The sequence below is a fragment of the Lissotriton helveticus genome, chromosome 1_1 (assembly GCF_964261635.1).
Source record: "Lissotriton helveticus chromosome 1_1, aLisHel1.1, whole genome shotgun sequence".
NCBI classification, from domain to species: domain Eukaryota; kingdom Metazoa; phylum Chordata; class Amphibia; order Caudata; family Salamandridae; genus Lissotriton; species Lissotriton helveticus.
This window is the reverse complement of record NC_136057.1, coordinates 2110523831-2110548186: the sequence shown is the minus strand read 5'-3', so window position 1 is coordinate 2110548186 and position 24356 is coordinate 2110523831. Positions and strand designations below refer to the sequence as shown.

Sequence of the window (24356 nt, the reverse complement as noted above, 5' to 3'; positions counted from 1 at the left end):
ACATATCACCAAAAAAGGCATTGCAAACACGTACCAAATGATAAACGGAATAGGCTTCAACAGGGGGCAATGGAAAACAGCCAGCCAGGCGAAGCTCATTAACCCCTGTTGCAACGAAACAAAAGATTGCGCAATGAATAATTCATTAATCCAACTCTAGTGATTGCGCTTCGGGTTTATATCACCCTGAAGTATGCCACATGACATTATTATCCATTGATCCAATTCAGAGACGGTAACACGGTACTGATTATCATAAGGACACAAAAAAGTCAATGTGTGCTGAACTTGCTATCAGCAAAACAAACGAAAGGCTAATTCTGCATGAAGTTCCGACTTGGTGTAGATAACAAAGCACAATTGCCAAGATCCAAAAAAACAAAGTCATCAGTACAACTTGAAATGTCCCAACTCCAATGGACGACAGTGTCCGGAGGCGGGCACGATACGACAATGTCAAGGATACTCTCTTACTGCAGAGAGTCACTCCAAAGTCACTTCATAAGTGCCCGAAGGCGGGCACAGTACGTCAAAGTCACAAATACTCTCTTACTGCAGAGAGTCACACCATATGCATACGGAGTAAAACTCCCACCCAATGCTTGATGACAGGAGCTCCAATCCGCAATAACACAATGTTCAAAACAATACTCAGGAGAACGAACCGCTAGAGCCAAAAGACTCAAAAGCGGAACCAACAAGGAACAGGAACAAAGAAGAGCAGCAGTATGGCTCTCGGGAAAAGGATACACTTGAACTGGTGCGAAGACCCCTACCGTGATCTTCAAGGAGAACGCAGAATCAACGGCGGTGCTCCGCTGTTCCCGGCTTCATCTTGATACTTTGCGCGATTACGTCACCTGCCTCTTCCGCCACGCGCTTCTCCTAGGAGCATGGGAATTGTAGTTTATGCCTGCAAAACAAGTCTCAAGGCAGTGTTCGAGCCCGCACTCCGCCATGGGACACAACACTGGAGAATGGAACATAACACCACAGAGCCTAAGACAAAAAGATTCTGTAAAGGAGATAATTGGCCTAAAAGGAATGATGGACTGAGAATTAAACTGGTTAAGAAAGAAAGAAAGCAAGAAGATCAAGTGCATGAAATAACCAGTCAAAGGGAATCCTTGGGAAAGAGAATAGAGGTGGTGCAAAGGCCAAAAAAAGTGAGACCAAATCAGAAGTACAAATCACCTGATTGGACGTACATAGTGCTACATCCAATTGAAGAAGTAAACAGTAGTCAAGAAAACTTGAATTGCCCAAAGACAAGTGGGAAAAGTGAGTAAAGAATTGGATTACAGAGAAAAGGTGATGGTTGCTCAAAGTATAAGATAAAAGATATAAATCCTGAAAATCCTGATGAAAGAAGAAGATATTATAAAGAAAAGGTGAAAACTTGTAAGTGACAAAAGGTCGAAGAAAACTTGTTAGAAGTAATCGCTGTGTAAAAAAAAATATTGTTAACAATGAGCATAAAACAAAATGTTCTATATTTAGAAAATGGTGTAGATCATGTCTAATTTGTACTGGATTATTAATATTGATATGGATAATTTTAGCTATTGTCATTCCTTTCCAGAATAGCTTAGTGAAATTGAAAAAGAATGTGAGGTCAAATGAACAAGATGTAGAGTCAAAGTCTAACAAACAGCATGTATGTAGGCCAGAAATCCATCAGGATAAGTCCATAAGTGATTTTACTAAGAATACATTTTCAAGGTTGTTGTCTGAATATGGCAGGACAATGGATGCTAGTGACTGTTATGTGTGTGTAAAGTTACCTGCATCTGTTTCCAAAGGGGTGACATATCACCACCTTCCACTTATATATGGAGTTACGTGTAGTGTGATTGCAAGTCTGTTTCATCAAACAGGAACGCTGGAATATTACTATTCAAATTCTGATGAAATATTTGCAAATTTGAGAGTTATTAATGCAATGAACAAAGTAAAGCCTGCTAAAGTAATGGGAGAATTTTTCCTAGAAATAGATGAATTGAATAATGAATACGCTTTTAAAAATAACTTGACATGTAAATTGAGAATTGAAGAGAAAGCATTTTTAGATATGGTTGAAGAAAGGAGAAATGCGTATAAACAAAGTGAACAAACAAAACATGCTAAATCTAAATATTGGTCATATGAAGATGAAAATATGAATGATAGAAATGTGAATGTGGCTATAAGTATAGATACTCCATTGTTAGGGAAATTCTGTATTAGGAGAGACAACACTGTGTATTACAATTATTTTGTGGGAGTAAGTCAATGTAAAGATACCTATAGAATCTTAGGAGGCTGGGCATTTAAAGGGGGAAAAGATCCAGTTTTCCCTGGTATTTATTTCATTTGTGGAAACAAGGCTTATTATAGATTACCTGACCACTGTTACGGGACTTGCTACGTGGGCTTGGTCTTTCCTAAAATCTTTCATGTAGATAGAGGTACAAATGGCATACATGAGATAGGTAAACCTTTAAGTCGTAGAAAAAGGGAGAGTGTTATAGAAATAATAGGCGATCGTTTTGGAGCACTGATACCAGCAGTGGGAATATCTTTTAATGCAAATCGAATTCGGAGATTGTCAACGATAGTAGATCGCTTGTCAACAGACACAGCCGGTGGGTTCTTAATGGTAAACACCGAAATGATTGCTATGAGAGCTATGGTAATGCAACATCGTCTTGCTCTTGTTATAATATTGGCAAAAGAAGGAGGAGTTTGTGGAATATTGAAGGTACAGCACTGTTGTACCTATATTCCAGAAAAAAGTCAAAACATTGAAAAGTACATCACAAATATTACAGAGTTGCATAGAGAAATTGAACTGCTGGAGGTTGATGGTGTTCTTGAGTGACTTTGTAAAAGTTTTTCAGCAGTTAAACATTGGTTTCAAGAAATAGGTAGTTCAATTATAGGCAAAATACTAATTCCAGTAACAATAATAGCATTAGTGATATTGGTGATAAGATTATGTTGCATATACAGAAAGAGAAGGAATGTTAGAAAGTCATTGGAGAAAGCAATACAAGAAAAGCGAGAAAGAGAAAAGGGTGATATAGAATTGGAGGAATTTTGAGAAAAGATTTTTAAAGAGAAAAAGATACTAAAGTATAAACACTTACTAATCTGAAGAACCTGGAACATGTTTTGATTAAAATTTGCAAAATGTTGGGAGATATTTGGTGATAAAATCACCAAAGGGGGGAGTTGATGGAGCAAGGTGGAGAAACAAAATTGAGTGTACCCCTTGTAAAATCACACTTCCATAACCATAACTTGAACTAATTGAATGTCGTGTAAAACTAATCAACCTAGAATAAAAGTTGCACATACACAGACATACGTGGGAACTAATTTTGCTTATGTTGCAATCATAATTAATTAATTATGTGATTCTGTCGTGTCCTAAACTAATAAGCAGCTTTGAGATAATGGAATGCGGCATAAGTGTGCTTTTTGTTTACGTATTTGTGGCTGGAGGTTGGAGACAGGTGAGCATATTACACCTAAATGTGGCTTATTTTGCTAGGTAACTACTAATAGGGAAAACCTTAGTAAGGGGGGGAGTAAACAGAAAGGCTCTTTTTCGTAAATTAATGTTTGTTTGTGGGTTTTTTTCTATGATAGTTCCCATTCTGGCTCGTGAGGCCTGTTTTAAAATGGAGTCACTCGATTACTGTAACAGCGAAAGATAAAGCGCATGCGCGGCTGAAAGACGAGAATGAATACAAGCTGCCCGTGCCTGAACAAAAGAGGTTCAAGGCCAACATGCCCTGGAAGTCCAGATGACTGCCAAGTAATGAGCGCAATGGTTCTGAACGTGTGAAAATCTTGCAAAGTTGCCAGTCGAGGAACTCGACTAGGCCGGACTTTCATAAACAATAGACCCTTTAAAAATTGACTGATGAAAGGAAATGCATAATTTGATGATGCTCATCCACCCCCAAATTGTCCAATCAGGGGGAGGGAACATTGCTGACGCACGCTCATATTTCAATCGACTGGGGGTGGGTGGGGTTTCACAGTACAGTTTCTATACTTTCTTTTTACTTTCTCTCTCCTTATCTTCTTCTTCTCGGACAGCCGCATATGGTCACTAAGCGAGTCAGCACAACCAAACAAAAACCATAAGGAGGTAACACTGAAGGGAGAACTAGGCACACTAGCAGGCTGGCTTGCCGCCCACAAGATCCTACCACTAACGGGTCACACCAATTGTAAGGCATGACACAAACCAAGCAAACTCAACTACTTTCATATCTCAAAGTAGTCTTGCTTAACTTTAAAGGGCTCAATCACCCTGTCAAAAGAAGGAAAATAATCGAATACCTGACAAAACTAAAGAGCAATGTGTGCGTGCTCCAAGAAACTAAACTATCAGAAGAGGACGCACAACGACTGAAGGCAAACTGGATAGGGCAAACCTTCTGCTCGCCAGCAGTACATAAAAAGAGAGGAGTAATAACACTAATAAACAAGAAAGCCAGACTAACATTGCATGAGTGCTACGCTGATGAGGAAGGGAGAATGCTAATAACTAGTCTCACGCGAGGAGAGGAAATGATCCACATTGCCAATATTTACGGTCCTAACACAGAGGACAACGCCTTTTGGAGAGAGGCTGAGAACAGGCTGAATATGCTCCCCAAGAAGACCTACTGATTGTCGCTGGAGACCTCAATCAAGTACTGGAGAAGTGTGGCTCACTGGTTAGAGGAGGCAGACCTGGAAGCAGAGGTCAGCCCGGGACCAGGGTTCAATTCCCGGCTCGGCGGGGTCTTGAGTCCTAAAATGTCTATGGACTCGACAATTCTCGCTCCGGTGCCTACTCGATTCACGGGTTCACACTCTGCGACTCTGGGCAATAGCTTGCTTAATCTCCACAACGGCCCCTCGCGGCGGGATGCCTGGCTTTCACCTTGCGGATACCCTGCTGGGGTTATCTCACAGGTGAATACCAGGACGGGTTCCCTAAGCAAGCGCTTAGAAACCGCTTGGTGATTTGCGCTATATAAATTCCTATACAAGTACTAGACCACACCATAGACAGACACCCGCAAAGAGATAGCCACCGCTCTCATGGGCAGAATACCCATAAGAATCTGTGCTCCAAGCTCCAACATAAGGACCCTTGGAGACTCCAACACCCAGATGCTAGGGACTACACCTTCTACTCTCACCCACATAACTCATACAGCAGGATCGACTACATCCTTATCTCATCCACACACACACACCTTATAGAACATAACGAAATTGCATCAAGAACAATATCAGATCATTCCCACATCAGTCTAACGCTTAATGGACGTCATAACGAACACATAAGCCACAGGTGGAGATTCAACAATGACATCCTTAAAAACCCAACTAATGTAGCCGACATAGAGGAGGCCATAAAAGTAGACTTCGAATACAACGATAAACCTGACATAGATAAAGGTACACTCTGGGACGCCATGAAGGCCACAATTAGGGGTAAAATACTAGGCATCAAATCTAGAATGAACAGAGACAGAAATAAAAAAGTACTAGAGCTCGAGAGGCAGATTAAAGACCTGGAAATGCGCCATAGCGCCAATCTGGCAGACAAAAACACTCTCACAGATCTAACCAGGAAGAAATACGAACTCAACAAAACACTAAGCAAAAGGGCAGGTATGTGGATAAACAGATACAAAGCAATAAACCTATGTTCAGCGAACAGAGAAGGGAAAGCACTTGCCTCATACCTTAAGAGCAAACAGAGGCAACACACTATTGCAGCAATAACAGACACTAACAAGACATCTCAAACATCAAACAAGGAAATCCTCAGGGTCTTTAAACACTTCTATGAGGGGCTGTATAAGGAAGACAAGAACCTTAAAACCGATGGGGGAGCAGGCCTCCTAGACAAGTTAAACCTATCTAAACTTACAGAGGTACAAAGAGCTTCACTAAAGCAAGACATAACCGGGGCAGAGATAGATAAAGCAGTAGCAGCCCTCAAGGATAACAAAGCACTAGGGCCGGATGGCTACACAGCAGGGTTCTATAAACACTTCCTCCACCTAATTAAACCCACAATGAAAGAGGTCTTCACGCACTGTATCAAAAAAGGAAAAATGACAGACTCGATAGCGGAAGCCAACATAATAGTCATCCCAAAAGAGGGCAAAGACACACAACATCCGCAAAACTACCGACCCATGTCCTTAATTAACGTAGACTGCAAGATTTATGCAAAGGTCCTAGCAGTGAGACTAAATGCGCAGCTCCCAAACCTAATCCACAACTCTCAGGTGGGGTTTCTCAGAAACAGGATGTCCCAGGACAACACGAGACTCCTATGCCACCTAATAAACCACGCCTCTCAGCAGTCATGATCGCACTTGACGCCGAAAAGGCGTTTGATAGAGTTACATGGCCTTTTCTCAACAAGTGCATGCAAAGGTTCGGACTAGGGGACACCTATAGAAGAATGGTGATGGCACTTTATAATGAACCGAAAGCCCGGGTGGTAGTCAACGGGGGCGCCTCTGAGCCCCTAAAACTGGAAAGAGGAACCAGACAAAGCTGCCTGCTTTACCCAGCACTTTTCCTACTGTCCCTGGAACCGCTGCTGACCATGGTCAAGAATAACACCGAAATAAAAGGAATCCCAATCATGAGCAACACGGTTAAACTAGCTGCATATGCAGACGATATACTCATCACAACAGAGGACCCTGGCTCCTCGATAGCAGCCCTAATGAACACCATTGAAGAACACACGCAGGTATCTGGCTACAAACTCAACAGGGACAAATCTGAATGCAAACTACTAAATGTGCATACAACAAGGGCGGTATTAGGGGACTCAGGATTGTTCTGGCAGAAAAGTTTCCTAGAATATCTTGGCATCTACTTTGGCAGGGACCTCAAATCAACATTCGACTACAACGAAAAAATAATATTAAACAAACTAAAAGAGAAATTAGACTCATGGTCGCCAAAGTTTGTCAGCTGGTGGGGCAGGGTAGAGACAATAAAATGATGCTAACCCCCATGGTTAACTACTTGCTTAGTATGCTTCCACTCATAACCACGGAGGACTTCCATAAAAAATTGGATATTCTGACAAATAAATTCCTCTGGAGAGACAAGAAAGCCAGGATAAGCCTACAGAAATTAAAGCTGAGCAAAGCTTTAGGGGGACTCAACCTCACCAACTTCAAAACATTCCAGACAGCTTGTCTAGCCAAACAAGGCATATACTGGTTCACGCCAGAGCAGGAATACACGCCGGTATGGTTGGCGCTAGAGAGAGCAATCCTAAAAGGCCATGACCCCTTAGTTCTACTCACTGCTAATAAGCACCCAGAGGCCAACAACACCATACTCAAAAACACCAAGAACGCCCTCCTTAAAGTCGACAAAAGAATGAAAAAGAGCATTAGAAACACAAGATGGGAATCTATTTGGTCCAACACTAAAATAAAATACAAAGACAAGGTACTTAATATTAACACATGGTCTGAACGGGGTATCTCCACCCCCATCCAACTAGAGAGGCACAATACCCCGCTCACATTTGCCTGCCTAAAACAAATGCACAACCTACCGGACATAGAACTCTACAGTTTTCTAAAAATTAGGGCGGCCCTTACAAGAGCAGACCTAAACAAAGAAGTCCCATCAATCCTTCAATACATGGCTAACCTAAACAAAATTGGCCACCAAACGTCGCACCTATATAAACTCCTGAGCCCGAAAACAACAAGATTAAACGCCAAAACAATAGATTATTGGGAAGCCCTACACAGTAGACACTTAAGTGAGAAAGAAAAGGTACACCTGTGGACATCAGCAGCAAAAAATAAAGTCACCCCAATCCTGGCACAAACCAAATACTGGCTCCTTCATAGATCGTACTGGACCCCAGCTCGCCTGGCGGATGTCGGGCTCCGTAACAACGACCTATGTTGGAACTGCCACAAACAAAAAGGAGACTTAGCGCACCTTATCTTTTACTGCCCCAAAGTCAAGACATTCTGGGGAAGAATAAGGGAATTCATATATAACTTAATTGGGTACTCACCACATCCAGACTTCCTAGGTGTAGTCACCGCTTTCATGGCTCCAGAAATCCAGTCAAAAAACGATAACGAACTGATTGACCTCCTACTATCCTTTCTAATTGGAAAGACACAGGGAAAGCATCCTTCAAAAGTTGGTTCAACTGGATCACTTTCCTAAGAGGAGCGGACAACATAACACTAAAACACGCACCCAACTGCCGCTCAAAGGTTGAGATGTGGCACTCCTTGGACAACTACCTGGCCTCTCACAAACCACCTTAAGCAGCCCACACGTCTCGGTACCCCACACCCAGCCGCCTCCCATCGCGAGCTCTGAAATCATGGCTGCTAACTAACGCACTAATCTTCCAGTCCTCTCTTTTCTTTCATTTCCCACTATCTTTTTCCTTCTCTTGAAGGCAACACATAAGATCATCAAAGGCAGCAAACTGTAACAGTCTAGTGTTTTGCGGGTCTCGGCCGAGACCCGGAAACACTCCCGCAAAATGTATCATCTTCTAGCCAGGCGTGGCCAGAAGCCTATAAATAAAAGGACCGAGGTCGCTCGGGGCTTCCGGTCCGATCCAGTATACAACGAGTGTGGTGTCCAATATTTGTGTGCTATTGCTAGCTTACCGGTAGGCCCCTGGTGTAGTACCCCTGCTCCCCTACACTGGCGACGAAGGTGGTTGCGCGAGGCGGAGAACCCTGACTGCGGAGCAGGACGGTCCTGGCGGTGACGACGTGGCCCCCGATCCACGTGCTGTCTGCCGTGGGAGTGCCAGTGCGGAGTGAAATCGAGAGAGGGCCGTCAGCCTTGTGCCGTAAGCAGCGTGAGTGGAGCTGCATGGTGACCGGCGTGTGCAGGTGTCGGCGGGGGAGACGAGGAGCCGTCCAGATCGACGGTGTGAGGGCCCGGCCGCTGCCTGATGGAACGCGTGCATGCGCAGTTGATCCAAGGCCTGCCCCAGCGTCGGGAGACGCGCGAAGAGGCCTCAGTCAGGGCGCCAAGGTGAACTGGTGGAACGAGTGGCCGACGGTGAGCCCTGGACATCTCCGTTGCTGTGGGGCAAGCGCCTATTAGCCGGTGTGTGAGCCGAGGCCGTCCCTGCTGCTCCCAACAAACATTAGTACCTGCAAGTGAAAAAAAAAATAATAATTAAAGGGGCAAAGCAAAAGCTATAAAAGAACACGTGATAAGGATTCTCAGTTTAAAAGTGAAGGGCCAATGCAATAAAGGACTGACAAGGTTAAGAAGTGGAGGAATAATAACCTGAAAAATAAGTGAGTGTGTACTACACAAAGGGGCTGACAACACACGCGCAGCGTCTGAAAGGTGAATAGCTGCTGCCCCATCAAAATCATCACGCTCCTGGCGCCATTTTGTCGAGTGGAGGAGAATAACCAGCCCAGACGATCACAAACATGTCAGTGGTGCAAGATGCAGCATCGGCAGGAGGAGCTCAACAAGCAGCAGCCCCAGCGTCAGGGGCAGGACAGGCAGGACAACAAGTAATAGGCGCAGTGATCCAACAGTCGCCACACTCCCAGATCAATCCGATTCCTCCATTCGGCTCACTGGCTGACCCGGGCACGGCGGCGCCACGCTGGGCTGTGTGGTTAAATCGCTTGAATAACTATTTCACTGCCACGAGGGAAAAAGACAATGAGGTGAAAAGGTCCCTGCTACTACACTTCGGTGGCGATGAACTCTACAGGTTATTCCTACATCTGCCAAACACCGGAGCCGCAACAGACTACAATGCTGCAGTACAAGCATTAAATGCCCATTTTGACCCACAACTGAACCCCCATTATGAAAGGTTCAAATTCAGGCAATCCCGACAAAGGGATGGAGAGACGATGGACGCTTTTCATGCACGACTGAGGGAGCTGATAAGCACGTGCCCGGATGATGATCAAGAGAAAGAAGTAACAGCGCAGTTGATTCAGGGATGCAAAAACAAACATCTAAGGACGCTGATCTTGAGGCAGCCCCGCATAACACTGGACGAAATACTAATGCTGGCTAGATCACACGAACTGTCAGACGCGCGCGAGCCACAGCGATGGAGTCAACAAACACTGAAGTGACCGTCAAGACGGAGAGAGTAGATGCTGTGCGGAGCAGCAACCGTGGAGGTAGAGGAAGGTGGCCGACCAGGACACAGCGGCGTGCGCAATGTAGCTGCTGCGGGTATGAAGAACACAACAGAGACAGCTGCCCTGCACGTGGCAAGACGTGTGACAAATGTGGAGGAAATAATCACTTTGCTAGCGTATGCAGGGGTGGTGCGAGAGGGAGTTCACGAGGACAAGGATCAGCGGGGAGAAAAACACCCACCAAAGCTGTTCGACAACTAGCCCTAGAGGACACACGGGAGGTCTACTCGTCGAGAGGGAACAGAACACCGTCCTGCCACCCACAACGGCTGGATGACTCGTCGACAGACGATGAAGAAGAGTGCTATTACGTATCATTTGTAAGTGAGCTCAAAAGACGGCGACGGCCTCAACCGAAGTGTCAGATCCAGATCGATGGGTCGACAGTAACCGGAGTCATAGACACTGGTGCTACGATCAATGTAATGGGAATTCAGCATTACAAGGCGCTACGACCTAGACCCCAACTGGTACCATCCAAGGCTCGCATACTCGCCTATGGTAGCAAGACTCCATTACCCCTGAGAGGGAAGATGACGGTGCAGGTGAAAGCTGAAGATCAGGAGCTGACGACAACGTTTCACGTGATTGATAAAGAAGCAGACTTGCTAGTCGGCAGTCGCACGGCGGAGGAGCTCAAGCTAATTGCATTTGCAAATGCCGTAAAAGCGTTCCACACAGAGGAGATCCTTCAACTATTCCCGTCGTTGTTTCAAGGGTTAGGTACCATCAAGAGACCACCTGTCAAGCTACACATTGACAAGGCAATACAACCAATTGCGTTAAGGCATCGGAGAATACCGTTTCATCTTAGAACAGGAACTCCTCAAGCTGGAAGAGCAAGGGGTAATAGAAATAGTGACGGGACCGACACCATGGGTGTCACCGATGGTGATTGCTGAGAAGCCTCGACAACCTGGCAAGATTCGAATATGTATTGACATGAGGATGCCCAATAAAGCAATCACGAGGGAGAGGCATCTCACGCCCACGGTGGATGACATACTCGCAGATTTGAATGGAGCACAATGGTTCTCCAAATTAGACTTAAACGCCGGCTACCATCAACTAAAGTTAGCGGAAGCGAGCCGGTACATCACGACGTTTTCGACGCACTTAGGCTTGAGGAGGTACAAACGTTTGAATTTTGGCATTACGTCGGCGGCTGAAATATTTCAGAACACGATCAAAGAGATTCTGTCGGGACTGAATGGGGTATTGAATGTCAGCGAGGAACACCACAGGAGGCTGAAAGCCACACTCAGGAGATTGGCGGAGTTTGGTGTCATGCTGCATAAAGAAAAGTGTCCGTTTTTCAAACAATCAATTGAGTTTTTTGGATACGTCTTCGACTCAGAGGGAGTCAAGGTAGATCCACGAAAGTCAACCGCCATCAAAAGTGCCCCAGCCCTGACCACTGCATCAGAGGTGCGAAGTTTCATGGGAATGGCACAATATTGTGCCCGGTTCATCCCGCAGCTCGCCACTTTAGCTGAACCGCTGCAGAACCTGACCAAAAAAGAGAACCCATGGAAGTGGTCCCGGGCAGAAGAGGAAAGTTTTGATAAAATAAAAGCAGCACTGCTAGACAGCACGACGATGGCCTACTTTGACACGGCATGGAAAACGGAAATACTAGTGGACGCCAGTCCCGTTGGGCTAGGTGCATTGCTGACACAAGAATCGGAACCTGGAGTGTGGGTGCCACTGGCGTTCGCAAGTAAGGCACTAACCGCGACAGAGGCCAGGTATTCGCAGATTGAGAGAGAGGCGTTGGCCGTGAAATGGGCCTGTAACCATTTCCATCTGTATATCACCGGACAGCCCTTCAGAATGGTCACAGATCATCAGCCTCTAGTACCTTTGTTCAAAGGCACAGCCCCACACCCACCGCCGCGGATTGAAAGATGGGCCATTCAGGTCCAACATTATCAAATGGATCTAGTCTACAGACCAGGAGCAAAAAACGCAGCGGATTTTCTGTCACGACATCCCCCGGTGGAAGGAAGTGGGACCCCTGATCAGGATACACAGACCGAAGACTTCATAGATATGGTGTCCCAGCTGTCGTGCCCCCAAGCACTTGCACCAGAAGACATTGTAGCCCAGTATGGGGACGACGCTGTCGTTATGAGAGTTAAAGCGGCTATGGACACCCAATCCTGGGAGAACTTCCTACGTAACGTGAGTGATTGGGATGAAGACGACCGGACTCGCCTGTCCCAATTTTGGAAGCTACGCAATGAGCTCAGTAGAGCCAACAATGGGCTCATACTTCGGGGATCAAGAGTGGTGATTCCCCTCACTCTCCAAGACAGGGCAACCTCACTAGCTCATGAGGGACACCAAGGCACGAAACGAATGAAAGCCAGAATGAGGGAGAAAGTGTGGTTTCCGCACATGGATGAAAAGGTGGATATGTGGGTAAAGAACTGCCGAGCATGTCAGTTAACCAGTACTCCGGAGGTGCCTGCCTCCATCATTACGGAAGAGCCACCACCAGCACCCTGGACATGGGTCAGCCTGGATTTTGGGAGTTTTCCAGATGGGAGGGTAACTGTAGTATTGGTAGACAGCTACGCCAAATACCCTGTAGTAGAAGTTGCACCGTCCACCAGCTTTACAAATGTCCAGCCGATCCTCAGCAAAATATTTGCGATGTTTGGTATCCCCCAGGTGATGAAAACAGACAACGGGCCCCCGTTCCAGGGTCACGAATTCAAGGAATTCCTGCAAGAGCTAGGAATAAAACACCGGCGAATCACGCCTCAATGGCCCCAAGCAAATGGAGAGGCGGAAAGATTTATGAGGACTGTCAATAAAACCCTAAGGATCGCGTTAGTAGAAGGGGTAGACCCAGAGACAGCGCTGCAACTCTTTCTGAGGGAGTACAGAAGCACCCCTCACAGTACCACTCAGAGGTCTCCCTGGTCGCTGATGTTTGCAGGACCCCGGCGTGACCTACTGCCAACGGCAGAACATTGGAGGCCTGAACCATATTCACCGGCTGCCACCCAAGAGAGAAGGAGAAGAACGAACGAGAAGGCAAGCCACAGGAGACGGGCGCGAGACGGAATGTTAGTCCCGGGGGACACAGTGCTGGTGAGAACACGCAGGCCTGGAGGGAAATTCAGAACTCCGTATGAAGTCGAACCATGGATAATCAAAACGACCAAAGGTACGGCTGTGACGGCACAAAAGAATGGAGAAGAAATCACCAGAAATGTGTCATGGTTTAAACGTATTTCACCCAGACATGAAACCCAAGAAGCAGGCGACGGGCCCGTCGCTGAAACTGCTAGCCAATCCGACAATGGTCCGGAGCCCGGTGAGAATGACGACAGTACCAACACCTACTCATCTCCACGGAGAAGAGAACCTGAACCGGTGCTCACCAGGGGGCGAAGTTCCCACAACCTTCGACCGAATCCCCGACCCAATCGGATGCTAGCGGACTTTGCATGTGAACTGACCAAGACTGGAACGAAGGCAAGAAAAATAAATACCAAGTTGGGAAGGGATGCAACAGTCTAGTGTTTCGCGGGTCTCGGCCGAGACCCGGAAACACTCCCACAAAATGTATCATCTTCTGGCCAGGCGTGGCCAGAAGCCTATAAATAAAAGGACCGAGGTCGCTCGGGGCTTCCGGTCCAACCCAGTATACAACGAGTGTGGTGTCCATTATTTGTGTGCTATTGCTAGCTTACCGGTAGACCCCTGGTATAGTACCCCTGCTCCCCTACACAAACGTCATAGTTCGTGAATGCATACCCAACATATAAGTGTCCCATCATATCTACTGTATGCCAATTGCAACACCAACGGTGTTATAACGAGACCAGTATTGCCTTCACTATCTCTGTACCGTATATATAAAAAAAAATCTAATAACATTTTTTGAAATAAAAATAAATAAATAAATAAATAAAATACCCCAATGTATCAACATGTCGACCACGGAGCCAATCTCAGTACGTCTGTGACCCGCAGAAGGTATTTGCAGCTTTTTACAAATCACCCTCAATTATTGCATTGAAAAGTTGACATACATGCGTTCATATTATCGTTTACTACTACCACTTTCACGGTTTGTAAAACATTTATTGATACACATGGTAATTACTGTACAAATACTACATTTTCATACATAATGTAATCGTCCGCAGCAAGTCACAAATTTACGAACCAATGTCCCCATAACTACATCCATAGGGTACTCCGAACACACAGAAACATCCTTCAAAGATGGCCGCTGCTTCGACTAAACATAAGCAATGTATGTACGCTTGTGTCTCTGAAGTGCTGATCTGACAATGTTTGAGGTCTCTCTTTTGTTTCTCTCACTGGTTTCTACAGACGCTCAGTCCAAGCCGAACTGTCACTTCTCTTGCTCCGTAGTTCGTCACTGGACACGTGATGAACAGAAGTGATAAGTAAACGAGCCGCGGTGCTTGCTGGGACGGCTACCGGGAGTTATCATGGCGTCAACAAGCCGGTAAGTGTTCGCAGTTCTCCACGGAAGTGCACGATCGGTGGTTCGTGCCGTGAGCAGGTTTTGGACAGATCAAGTTAAACGTAGACAGTCTTAAAGGGTGGCAAGGTCGCCTCAATGGACACATGTACCACAACGAGAGAGAGAGTCAGAAAGACGACGGTGTACGAGTTGGGTGAGGGCAAGATATAGTCAGTAATGGTATCAGACATTAGCATGGGGAGGGAGACGAAAATTGGAAGGAGACTGAGGAGAGGAAATAGCGACAGAAGAAGGGGTAAGTAGATGAGAGGAAGTGTTATGTGGCAAAGTAAATACTCTAGGATTGCTGCATCCTGTGACATAACATTTGATAGGACGGTAATGGGAAGGATGTGATAGGGGGATGAGTGAACTCAAGGAGAGGGAAGGGAACATGGGGGCGACAGTGTTGGAGGGGGGCGTGGGCGTGCCTCTCCTTTGACGTGGAGACAATGCCAGAGTACAATGGAGAAGGCTAATCAATGCTGGAAGATGGGGTGACAGTACCAGAGGGATTAAGAGGTTTCTAGTACCAGAGGGCAGGGAGTGGCTATGCCAGAGGACGTGGTATGATAGTACCAGAAGACATTAAAGGGACACGTGGTAGATGACCTAAGAAGGATGTGTGGTAGTGCCAGAGGCTTTGGGGGTGGCAGTGGCAAAAGAGAGGACAGGGTAAGTTTGCCAGAGTAGCTTAGGTGGGTATCTAGCAGTGCTCGAATGTGTGAGGAAAGACAGTGTCAAAGAACGTGCATAAATGACAGGATGACTGTGGCAGAGGTTATGGCAGGGGTTGGGCTTCATAGTAGGAAGGTATACTAAAAATAATGTTATTAGTGTTTTATAGTAATGTTGAATAAGATAAATGCTCCGGGTGTTTAGAGTAACAGTTAGCTTGGTAGTCTACTGTCCTGTATGTTTCAGTCCGCTGTGTGATGTTTTTCTTTTCTTTTTTGTAACACTACTTTATAAACAAGGATTGGCAAAGCCACCAGATTGTCACTCATAGTAAAAAAGGCAAAAAGAACAGATGAGGGATGGAATACTGAAGAAATCAAACATTCACCCCCAGTCACAGATCTGGGTTCAATCCATCTTTTATTGCTCACTACGCCACCCCAGTTTGGACCCAGCAACATGCAAATCAGTCGTCCTTCGCCCCCCCCTCCCCCGCCCCCATGGGAACAGTGTAAAGTGAACTGCCAGGCCAAGTCCTCCCTGGACCGGAAACAAGCATCCTGGGACCTTTTTCAGGACATCATCCCTCAGCAGCCAGGCTAGCCTGAATCCAGTGGCACAGTGAGCACAGGACCCACTTTTGGGCATACCCTTCCTACCTAGGGCACCAAAAGCAAAAATAACAGAGGCCCAGATCTCTGTACTGTGGTGATTGTTTGACATTGTTCAGCATCCTATCCGTCAATTGTTCTCTTTGCATACTCGCAGTATATGCAAGACATACTGACTTTAACAGTGTTTGTTGTTATATTCACCTAAGACGTTCTGCATGAGTTCGTGCCAGACCTTTGCTGTGAAAAGTTTACTCAGCCCCCTTATTTCTTCTCTTTGTAAAATAAAAACCTTTGAATTTTGCCCATTGTGATACAGACTATCAACACCTGACGAGTAGTGGGGAAATAAATGGGGAGTGGGGGATTGAGTGTCATTAATGCCATTGTTAAAGCTTTCTTCTGAAAGAGCAACGCTAGATCTTGAAATGTTGAATTAGCTCTGCACCCTTTTGGGTGACTAAATTGGCCCAGAATATATCCCGTCACCTCACATAGTTCTGAATCACTTAATTGCCTGGCTAATGCCTGTAACTTTATACCAATACTGTGATATTTCCAGGCATGCCCACATCATGTGTATGAACCCAGCTGATTGCATTCAACATCTGGGGCATGCTCATGTTGACCCTGGATACATCCTATTTATCTCCCTTTCCTGGGGTGAGATTGGTGTGTGTGTATATGTGTGTGTATATGTGTGTGTATATGTGTGTGTATATGTGTGTGTATATGTGTGTGTATATGTGTGTGTATATGTGTGTGTATATGTGTGTGTGTATATATATGTGTATATGTGTGTGTATATATGTGTGTATATATATATATATATATATATATATATATATATGTGTGTGTGTGGCGTTTTAGGACACTTTTTGGGGGATAAGTCAAGGCTCTAGCTCATTTGCTATCTTTGAGTTGAGTTATTGTTTATGCCTGAGGCCGTCCATGGGATATCCTCCTTGTGTTTTAAGAGTGCTCTGTAGTGCCAATTTGCTAGCCTTCTCCCACTTTTCGTGGTGTATACTGAAGGTGGCAGGGTTTGACTCAGTGTTACTATTTGTACAATTGTCCATATCATGTACAACACCTTTATTAGTGTTCCAGTGTTGGGAATGAACTCCTGAAGTATCTATTCTAATATTGATGTTTAGACACTGGCTAGGACTCCATCTCAGAATAAGTCCCTCGTCGTAATTTATCCTACTGTTTTCGACATGTTTTCTTTTGTGGTGAAAAAAACTGTTTAGGGATACGTACTAGTGGGCTATTGAAGTGTTGTGTTATGTGTAGCCCTCTCCTAAGGAACTAAGAGCAACGGGGCAGGTCTTGGGGTGAGGCTTGCCCATACTTTTTAAATCCAACATCTTTTATCTGGTCCAGAAGTATTTCCTGTAGTACTGATTAATCCTTTTATTATTTAAAGTTTGATTACGCGAGTTGCTTTGTGTTTAGTAGTAATAACTTCAATTGTTTTGCCAAACAACTAGTAGTTTTAGCATGTGTAATATAAATAGTTTTGCCATAGTTATTGTTTTTTTAACCTATCCATGATTATTAGGCTTTTAACACAATCATAGATATACTAAACTGCAAGCATTAATGCAGGCATTAAGCCCAGTACAGTGTTCAGATTATTCACATAACTCATTACAGGTGTAAACATTACTATAACCCCATGAACCTCAGACATCCCTCTATCCATAGTAATAACAATATTTCGGAAGGCATTGTTTGTCATGAGTGATCCCATAATGAAGTGTGGCTATGTCAATGTGTGCTGTAGCTTCTGGGCCGTTTGACCTATATCCAGGTGTTCAAAAATCCTAAAAATGTTACCGGACATGCAGGTCTAGTGACTTGAATAATCTACTTGACCGTAGTGTATTACTCTTGTCCTATAAACTGGAAATTGTGTGATCCTAGGCAAATATTTTATATTTTACCGAACAACCTTTTTCTTATCACATATTAGAGCATCTTCAGATATGTCCGCTCAGCTTGTCTGCTGTACAAAAAAGTATTTTGATTTATTTACTAGACTAAAACTTTACCTCATGTATAATGAGAATCTGGCTCACATGTAGAGTACATATAACCCCTTACTTGCCATGTATTGGTATTATTAGTACAGTAATTTAAATGCAGTTCATTTACAAGCTATTTAAATGTGTTAGAGAAAAACTGGCATCCTACGATGTGCCCATGCACACTCCCTGTACAACAGCACAATTGTCAGACAGTTCATACTATAAAATCCTTTAACTTTGCAGTTTGTGAAAGAAAACTAAACCCTAATCTTCAGGATAAAGGTAGCAGCAATTTGTAGAACTTCATTAGCTGGCATTTGGCCTATGTCTTTGAATGCACAGCAAATGTGACAATATAAAAACAAGACTTAAAGGCATCTTTTTTGTTCGTTCATTTTTTGAATGAAAGTACACATTTGGTTGTTTGGCAAACAAGTTGATAATATTACTAAATAAAGCAACTCATTTAATCAAACTTGAAATGACAAAAGGGCTTAATCGGTACTAAAGTAAAGACTTTGTGACCAACTAAATAATGTCGGATTAAAAAGTATGGGCAAAGTTCTTTCTTTAACATTTATATACCTACACAATTGTCCTGTTTCCAAGGTGTATGGCCATAGGTACGAACCTTTTCAAAAGCAAGAATTTAGGTATCTGATGTGTTTAATATGTAAATATCTGTTTGAACGCTGAGATAGGAGGAACAAGACTGGGGCATCATAAGTTCAGGAGAGACTCCTTACCACTCTATGCTGATGTTGCTGTATATAAAGAGATTCAAAAAGTGTTGCCAGCTTGAGTTCTCTAGCCAGAACGGCCCAGTAGGCCCTTAAACAATTTTGCCCTAATAAAATCACTCGCCATAGCAAATGGGTGACTAGATTTTTTTTAGACCTGGATCTCAGTGACTATGGGATCATGGAAAATAATGGGTCCTTACTGTATCAAATTCTCTTTATTGGATCCCTGTCACCCTCGAAAGCCTCTCACCTGCCATTATGGTCTAGAGCCTTCAATTCCAATGTCATATAGTTGGTGGATCTTTCCTCCTTCATTGTACAGCCATGGCCATTTTCACTGCCCTTTCTCACTGCTCCATCAGGATTCAAGCAAGCCGGGCCGAAGAGGCTGAAATGCCAGAAACCGGTCCCCGGTAGCTTGTCTCCTTTCTGGTGAAGAATTGGCTTGGTAGTTTGGTCTGCCCTGTTCCCATGATGCACTGGGCCAGGGACAGACTGATTTGCATATAGCCAGGTTCTGAGCTGGGATGGGGCAGTGAGATAAATAACGGTGATGGATCAAGCCCTGATCTTTGGACTGGGTAAGAGTGGTCTGCTTAATTCAGACACTCTGTTCATCACCACCCCCTTTTCTGTATCGTTTTTGGCCACTATAGGTGTGGCAGGGTATACTCAGACATGAGTCCCTTTCTCACTGCTCCATCAGGATTCAAGCAAGCCGGGCCGAAGAGGCTGAAATGCCAGAAACCGGTCCCCGGTAGCTTGTCTCCTTTCTGGTGAAGAATTGGCTTGGTAGTTTGGTCTGCCCTGTTCCCATGATGCACTGGGCCAGGGACAGACTGATTTGCATATAGCCAGGTTCTGAGCTGGGATGGGGCAGTGAGATAAATAACGGTGATGGATCAAGCCCTGATCTTTGGACTGGGTAAGAGTGGTCTGCTTAATTCAGACACTCTGTTCATCACCACCCCCTTTTCTGTATCGTTTTTGGCCACTATAGGTGTGGCAGGGTATACTCAGACATGAGTCCCTTTCTCACTGCTCCATCAGGATTCAAGCAAGCCGGGCCGAAGAGGCTGAAATGCCAGAAACCGGTCCCCGGTAGCTTGTCTCCTTTCTGGTGAAGAATTGGCTTGGTAGTTTGGTCTGCCCTGTTCCCATGATGCACTGGGCCAGGGACAGACTGATTTGCATATAGCCAGGTTCTGAGCTGGGATGGGGCAGTGAGATAAATAACGGTGATGGATCAAGCCCTGATCTTTGGACTGGGTAAGAGTGGTCTGCTTAATTCAGACACTCTGTTCATCACCACCCCCTTTTCTGTATCGTTTTTGGCCACTATAGGTGTGGCAGGGTATACTCAGACATGAGTCCCTTTCTCACTGCTCCATCAGGATTCAAGCAAGCCGGGCCGAAGAGGCTGAAATGCCAGAAACCGGTCCCCGGTAGCTTGTCTCCTTTCTGGTGAAGAATTGGCTTGGTAGTTTGGTCTGCCCTGTTCCCATGATGCACTGGGCCAGGGACAGACTGATTTGCATATAGCCAGGTTCTGAGCTGGGATGGGGCAGTGAGATAAATAACGGTGATGGATCAAGCCCTGATCTTTGGACTGGGTAAGAGTGGTCTGCTTAATTCAGACACTCTGTTCATCACCACCCCCTTTTCTGTATCGTTTTTGGCCACTATAGGTGTGGCAGGGTATACTCAGACATGAGTCCCTTTCTCACTGCTCCATCAGGATTCAAGCAAGCCGGGCCGAAGAGGCTGAAATGCCAGAAACCGGTCCCCGGTAGCTTGTCTCCTTTCTGGTGAAGAATTGGCTTGGTAGTTTGGTCTGCCCTGTTCCCATGATGCACTGGGCCAGGGACAGACTGATTTGCATATAGCCAGGTTCTGAGCTGGGATGGGGCAGTGAGATAAATAACGGTGATGGATCAAGCCCTGATCTTTGGACTGGGTAAGAGTGGTCTGCTTAATTCAGACACTCTGTTCATCACCACCCCCTTTTCTGTATCGTTTTTGGCCACTATAGGTGTGGCAGGGTATACTCAGACATGAGTCCCTTTCTCACTGCTCCATCAGGATTCAAGCAAGCCGGGCCGAAGAGGCTGAAATGCCAGAAACCGGTCCCCGGTAGCTTGTCTCCTTTCTGGTGAAGAATTGGCTTGGTAGTTTGGTCTGCCCTGTTCCCATGATGCACTGGGCCAGGGACAGACTGATTTGCATATAGCCAGGTTCTGAGCTGGGATGGGGCAGTGAGATAAATAACGGTGATGGATCAAGCCCTGATCTTTGGACTGGGTAAGAGTGGTCTGCTTAATTCAGACACTCTGTTCATCACCACCCCCTTTTCTGTATCGTTTTTGGCCACTATAGGTGTGGCAGGGTATACTCAGACATGAGTCCCTTTCTCACTGCTCCATCAGGATTCAAGCAAGCCGGGCCGAAGAGGCTGAAATGCCAGAAACCGGTCCCCGGTAGCTTGTCTCCTTTCTGGTGAAGAATTGGCTTGGTAGTTTGGTCTGCCCTGTTCCCATGATGCACTGGGCCAGGGACAGACTGATTTGCATATAGCCAGGTTCTGAGCTGGGATGGGGCAGTGAGATAAATAACGGTGATGGATCAAGCCCTGATCTTTGGACTGGGTAAGAGTGGTCTGCTTAATTCAGACACTCTGTTCATCACCACCCCCTTTTCTGTATCGTTTTTGGCCACTATAGGTGTGGCAGGGTATACTCAGACATGAGTCCCTTTCTCACTGCTCCATCAGGATTCAAGCAAGCCGGGCCGAAGAGGCTGAAATGCCAGAAACCGGTCCCCGGTAGCTTGTCTCCTTTCTGGTGAAGAATTGGCTTGGTAGTTTGGTCTGCCCTGTTCCCATGATGCACTGGGCCAGGGACAGACTGATTTGCATATAGCCAGGTTCTGAGCTGGGATGGGGCAGTGAGATAAATAACGGTGATGGATCAAGCCCTGATCTTTGGACTGGGTAAGAGTGGTCTGCTTAATTCAGACACTCTGTTCATCACCACCCCCTTTTCTGTATCGTTTATGGCCATTTTCACAGCCTCCAAGCAATTCCACAAGAGTCTGTCGTCAGCCCTTCTTGGGTGTTCCAGGGTGTGGGAGTAAAAGCCCAGCAAGAACAAGAGCAGCATCTCGGTGTTAGGGTATCTTAGCATTGTTTTCATGGCTGCCATGATTTCTGTTCAGAAAGGCTGGATGTGAATGCAGTCTCACCAGGTATGTCTGACATTCCTGAACACCACCCCTCCAGCAGAGAGCTCTTGAACTTGGGTAGATTTTATCATTTGTTTGAGCATAGGTACTTCTCAAATTATACTTTAGAGAATGCTTCCTTTCCCAGTATCGAGCCAAAAGGCTGCATTAAATCTCACAAAGGGGCATCTGTTACACATCCTCTCTCTGCCCCAGTCCCTCTGCCAATTTCCCCCTGTAGGGCCAGCATGGAGGAGGTGCACTATCTAGAATGAACTTTGTATATTGACAAAATCACTCCCCTGGAACCATTGGCCACCTGTACAAATTTCTCAATAAAGGGTTAAGTTTATTGGTTGATGTCTATTGGTTGATGTCTTAATATTGGGTTTCAAAGCCCAATACCTCAACTGGATATAATGAAAATGCTCAGTCTTATCTACCCTGAAGATGTGCTTACAAAGGAGAGAATCTCCACATGCTGAAAATGCCTGATATTTTAGGATAACCTCTCTTCCTCCAGTTATCGAAAGTACCTGAAGTAGGTGAAAGCAGGGTTTATAATGAATCTAGTGTGTACTGAGGGGAAGGAGAGTTGACCAGGGCACCTCCTATGTGAGCCCCAAACTATCTGACTAATGTTAATGGGGATGGTAAGATAGGCATTGGGAAGGTTGATCATGCTTATATTTGCATGCCAGATCCCAAATGGTCTGGCCGCTATCTCCCGGTCCGTACATAGCCACAATTTCAGTTGCTTAGATGGACCATTCTGACATGATGTGCTGCTTTATAGTATGAGGAAAAATCGGGGGAGCCAACACACCCTTCTGTTTAGGTAGGCAGAAAGATTTGTAGGGCAACCAAAGTTGGCCTTTTTGCCAAACAAAATCTATAAAAAAATTCCTGAGTGCTGAAATAAGTCTTTGCAAACCTTAATGGATAATGCTTGAAAAGGATAAAGGGCCCTGGGTAGAATGTTCGTTTTAATGGCATGTTTGAGGTCGAAATTTATTTTAATAGGGGTGGGTAGTTAGCTTTGTAGAAGTTCACTGTGTTCAGGTGACACCACCCCCCGCTCCATATAACCTAGTGCAATAGCATTTTGGGTTTCCAAGTGTCAATCACTCCTTTGGTTATTTTTAATATTTTGCACTTAACTAGATTCTAAAGCTTGAGGTTTATTCAAAGCAGATAGTTGGGCTCATAGGTGAGTAATGAAAATGGTCTGCGATACTTAAGTGAGGAGGACAGTGTCTGAAAATAATGTTGTTTTATGAGTTTCCTGGTGGAATATGATCACTGCCACGATGCGTTTGCTCTTGTGATAACAGCAAAGGGTTTCAAAAATAAAAGCGAAGAGTAATAAGGAGCATGGGATCTCCTGACAGATGCACCTCGTGAGTGGGAAACGGCACAACAGTCTACTATTAACGGTGAATAGAGGTAGTGGCATGATGCGCCTTGGCCATCTTTATGAAGCCGAAGCTGAATTCAATTTTATGGTGCACCATGGTGATAAAGCACTGGTCCACCCTTTTGTAAAGCATTTTCAGCATCTAGCAATATTGGCACTTCTGGCAAAGACTTTCTCTTGACTTTTTAAACCAGGTGTACTAAACGGTAGATGTCATGTGTCATTTTCTGATGAGTCAGGATGGATTAGACATGGAAGGAGGGTATCTAATCTGGTTGCATATATTCTAGAATATATTTTTCACCAACATTCATCAGTACATTGGACCGATGAGATGTATGTTTTCTAATTTTCATCTTACTAGATGGTAGCCTTGCTCATGGGAGGAGGGGAGAAGTGTAGAAATCGGCCTTTTCTACTTGGGTCACACCAATTTTTCACCTTTTGTTGGGGGCATGGTGTTTAAAAGTGGGGCATGTATAAAATTAATATTACCATGTCCCTACAGTGACCCAGCCCAAAAAAATATTTTTAACTGTGGCAGGCCATTCTGTCTTATGTAGAAAACTACATTATAGATGAAAATACCAATGCTGGATCTCCGGACTGAGACGAGCTAGAAAAATAAACAAACCACTATTTTTAATGGCTACTAAAAGTCCAATTCATTGGTCTAGTAAAATTTTCAATACAAATTAGGGAAAAGTTTAACATTTAGAAAGTTACAATTTTTCTGCCAAACTGTGTGAAGTCTAATTACCATTAGCATGTGCCAGCTCTCAACCTGTGCTCAGCCTTAAATAGGTGTGAACAAGGTGTGAAATGCCTTCCAGGAGAAAACTGTAGAGTGACGAAAGGGAGAGATGATTCCACTGAACCCCACAGAATATTCATCTTTCGGATCCCCTGTCTGGTTGGTGAATGACCCTGC

The 24356-nt window shown here is 45.0% G+C and overlaps 1 protein-coding gene across 1 annotated transcript in view; it reads left to right on the top strand.

The window, feature by feature from the left end:
- Window positions 1–14550: 14550 nt before the first annotated feature.
- The window catches only part of GTF2B (general transcription factor IIB), a 130781-nt gene continuing 120975 nt past the window's right edge, over window positions 14551–24356 (top strand). The window contains exon 1 of the mRNA XM_078645982.1: window positions 14551–14706. Coding sequence (XP_078502108.1) covers window positions 14690–14706 — 17 coding nt within the window. The 5' untranslated portion in view covers window positions 14551–14689. The remainder of the gene's footprint in view (window positions 14707–24356) is intronic.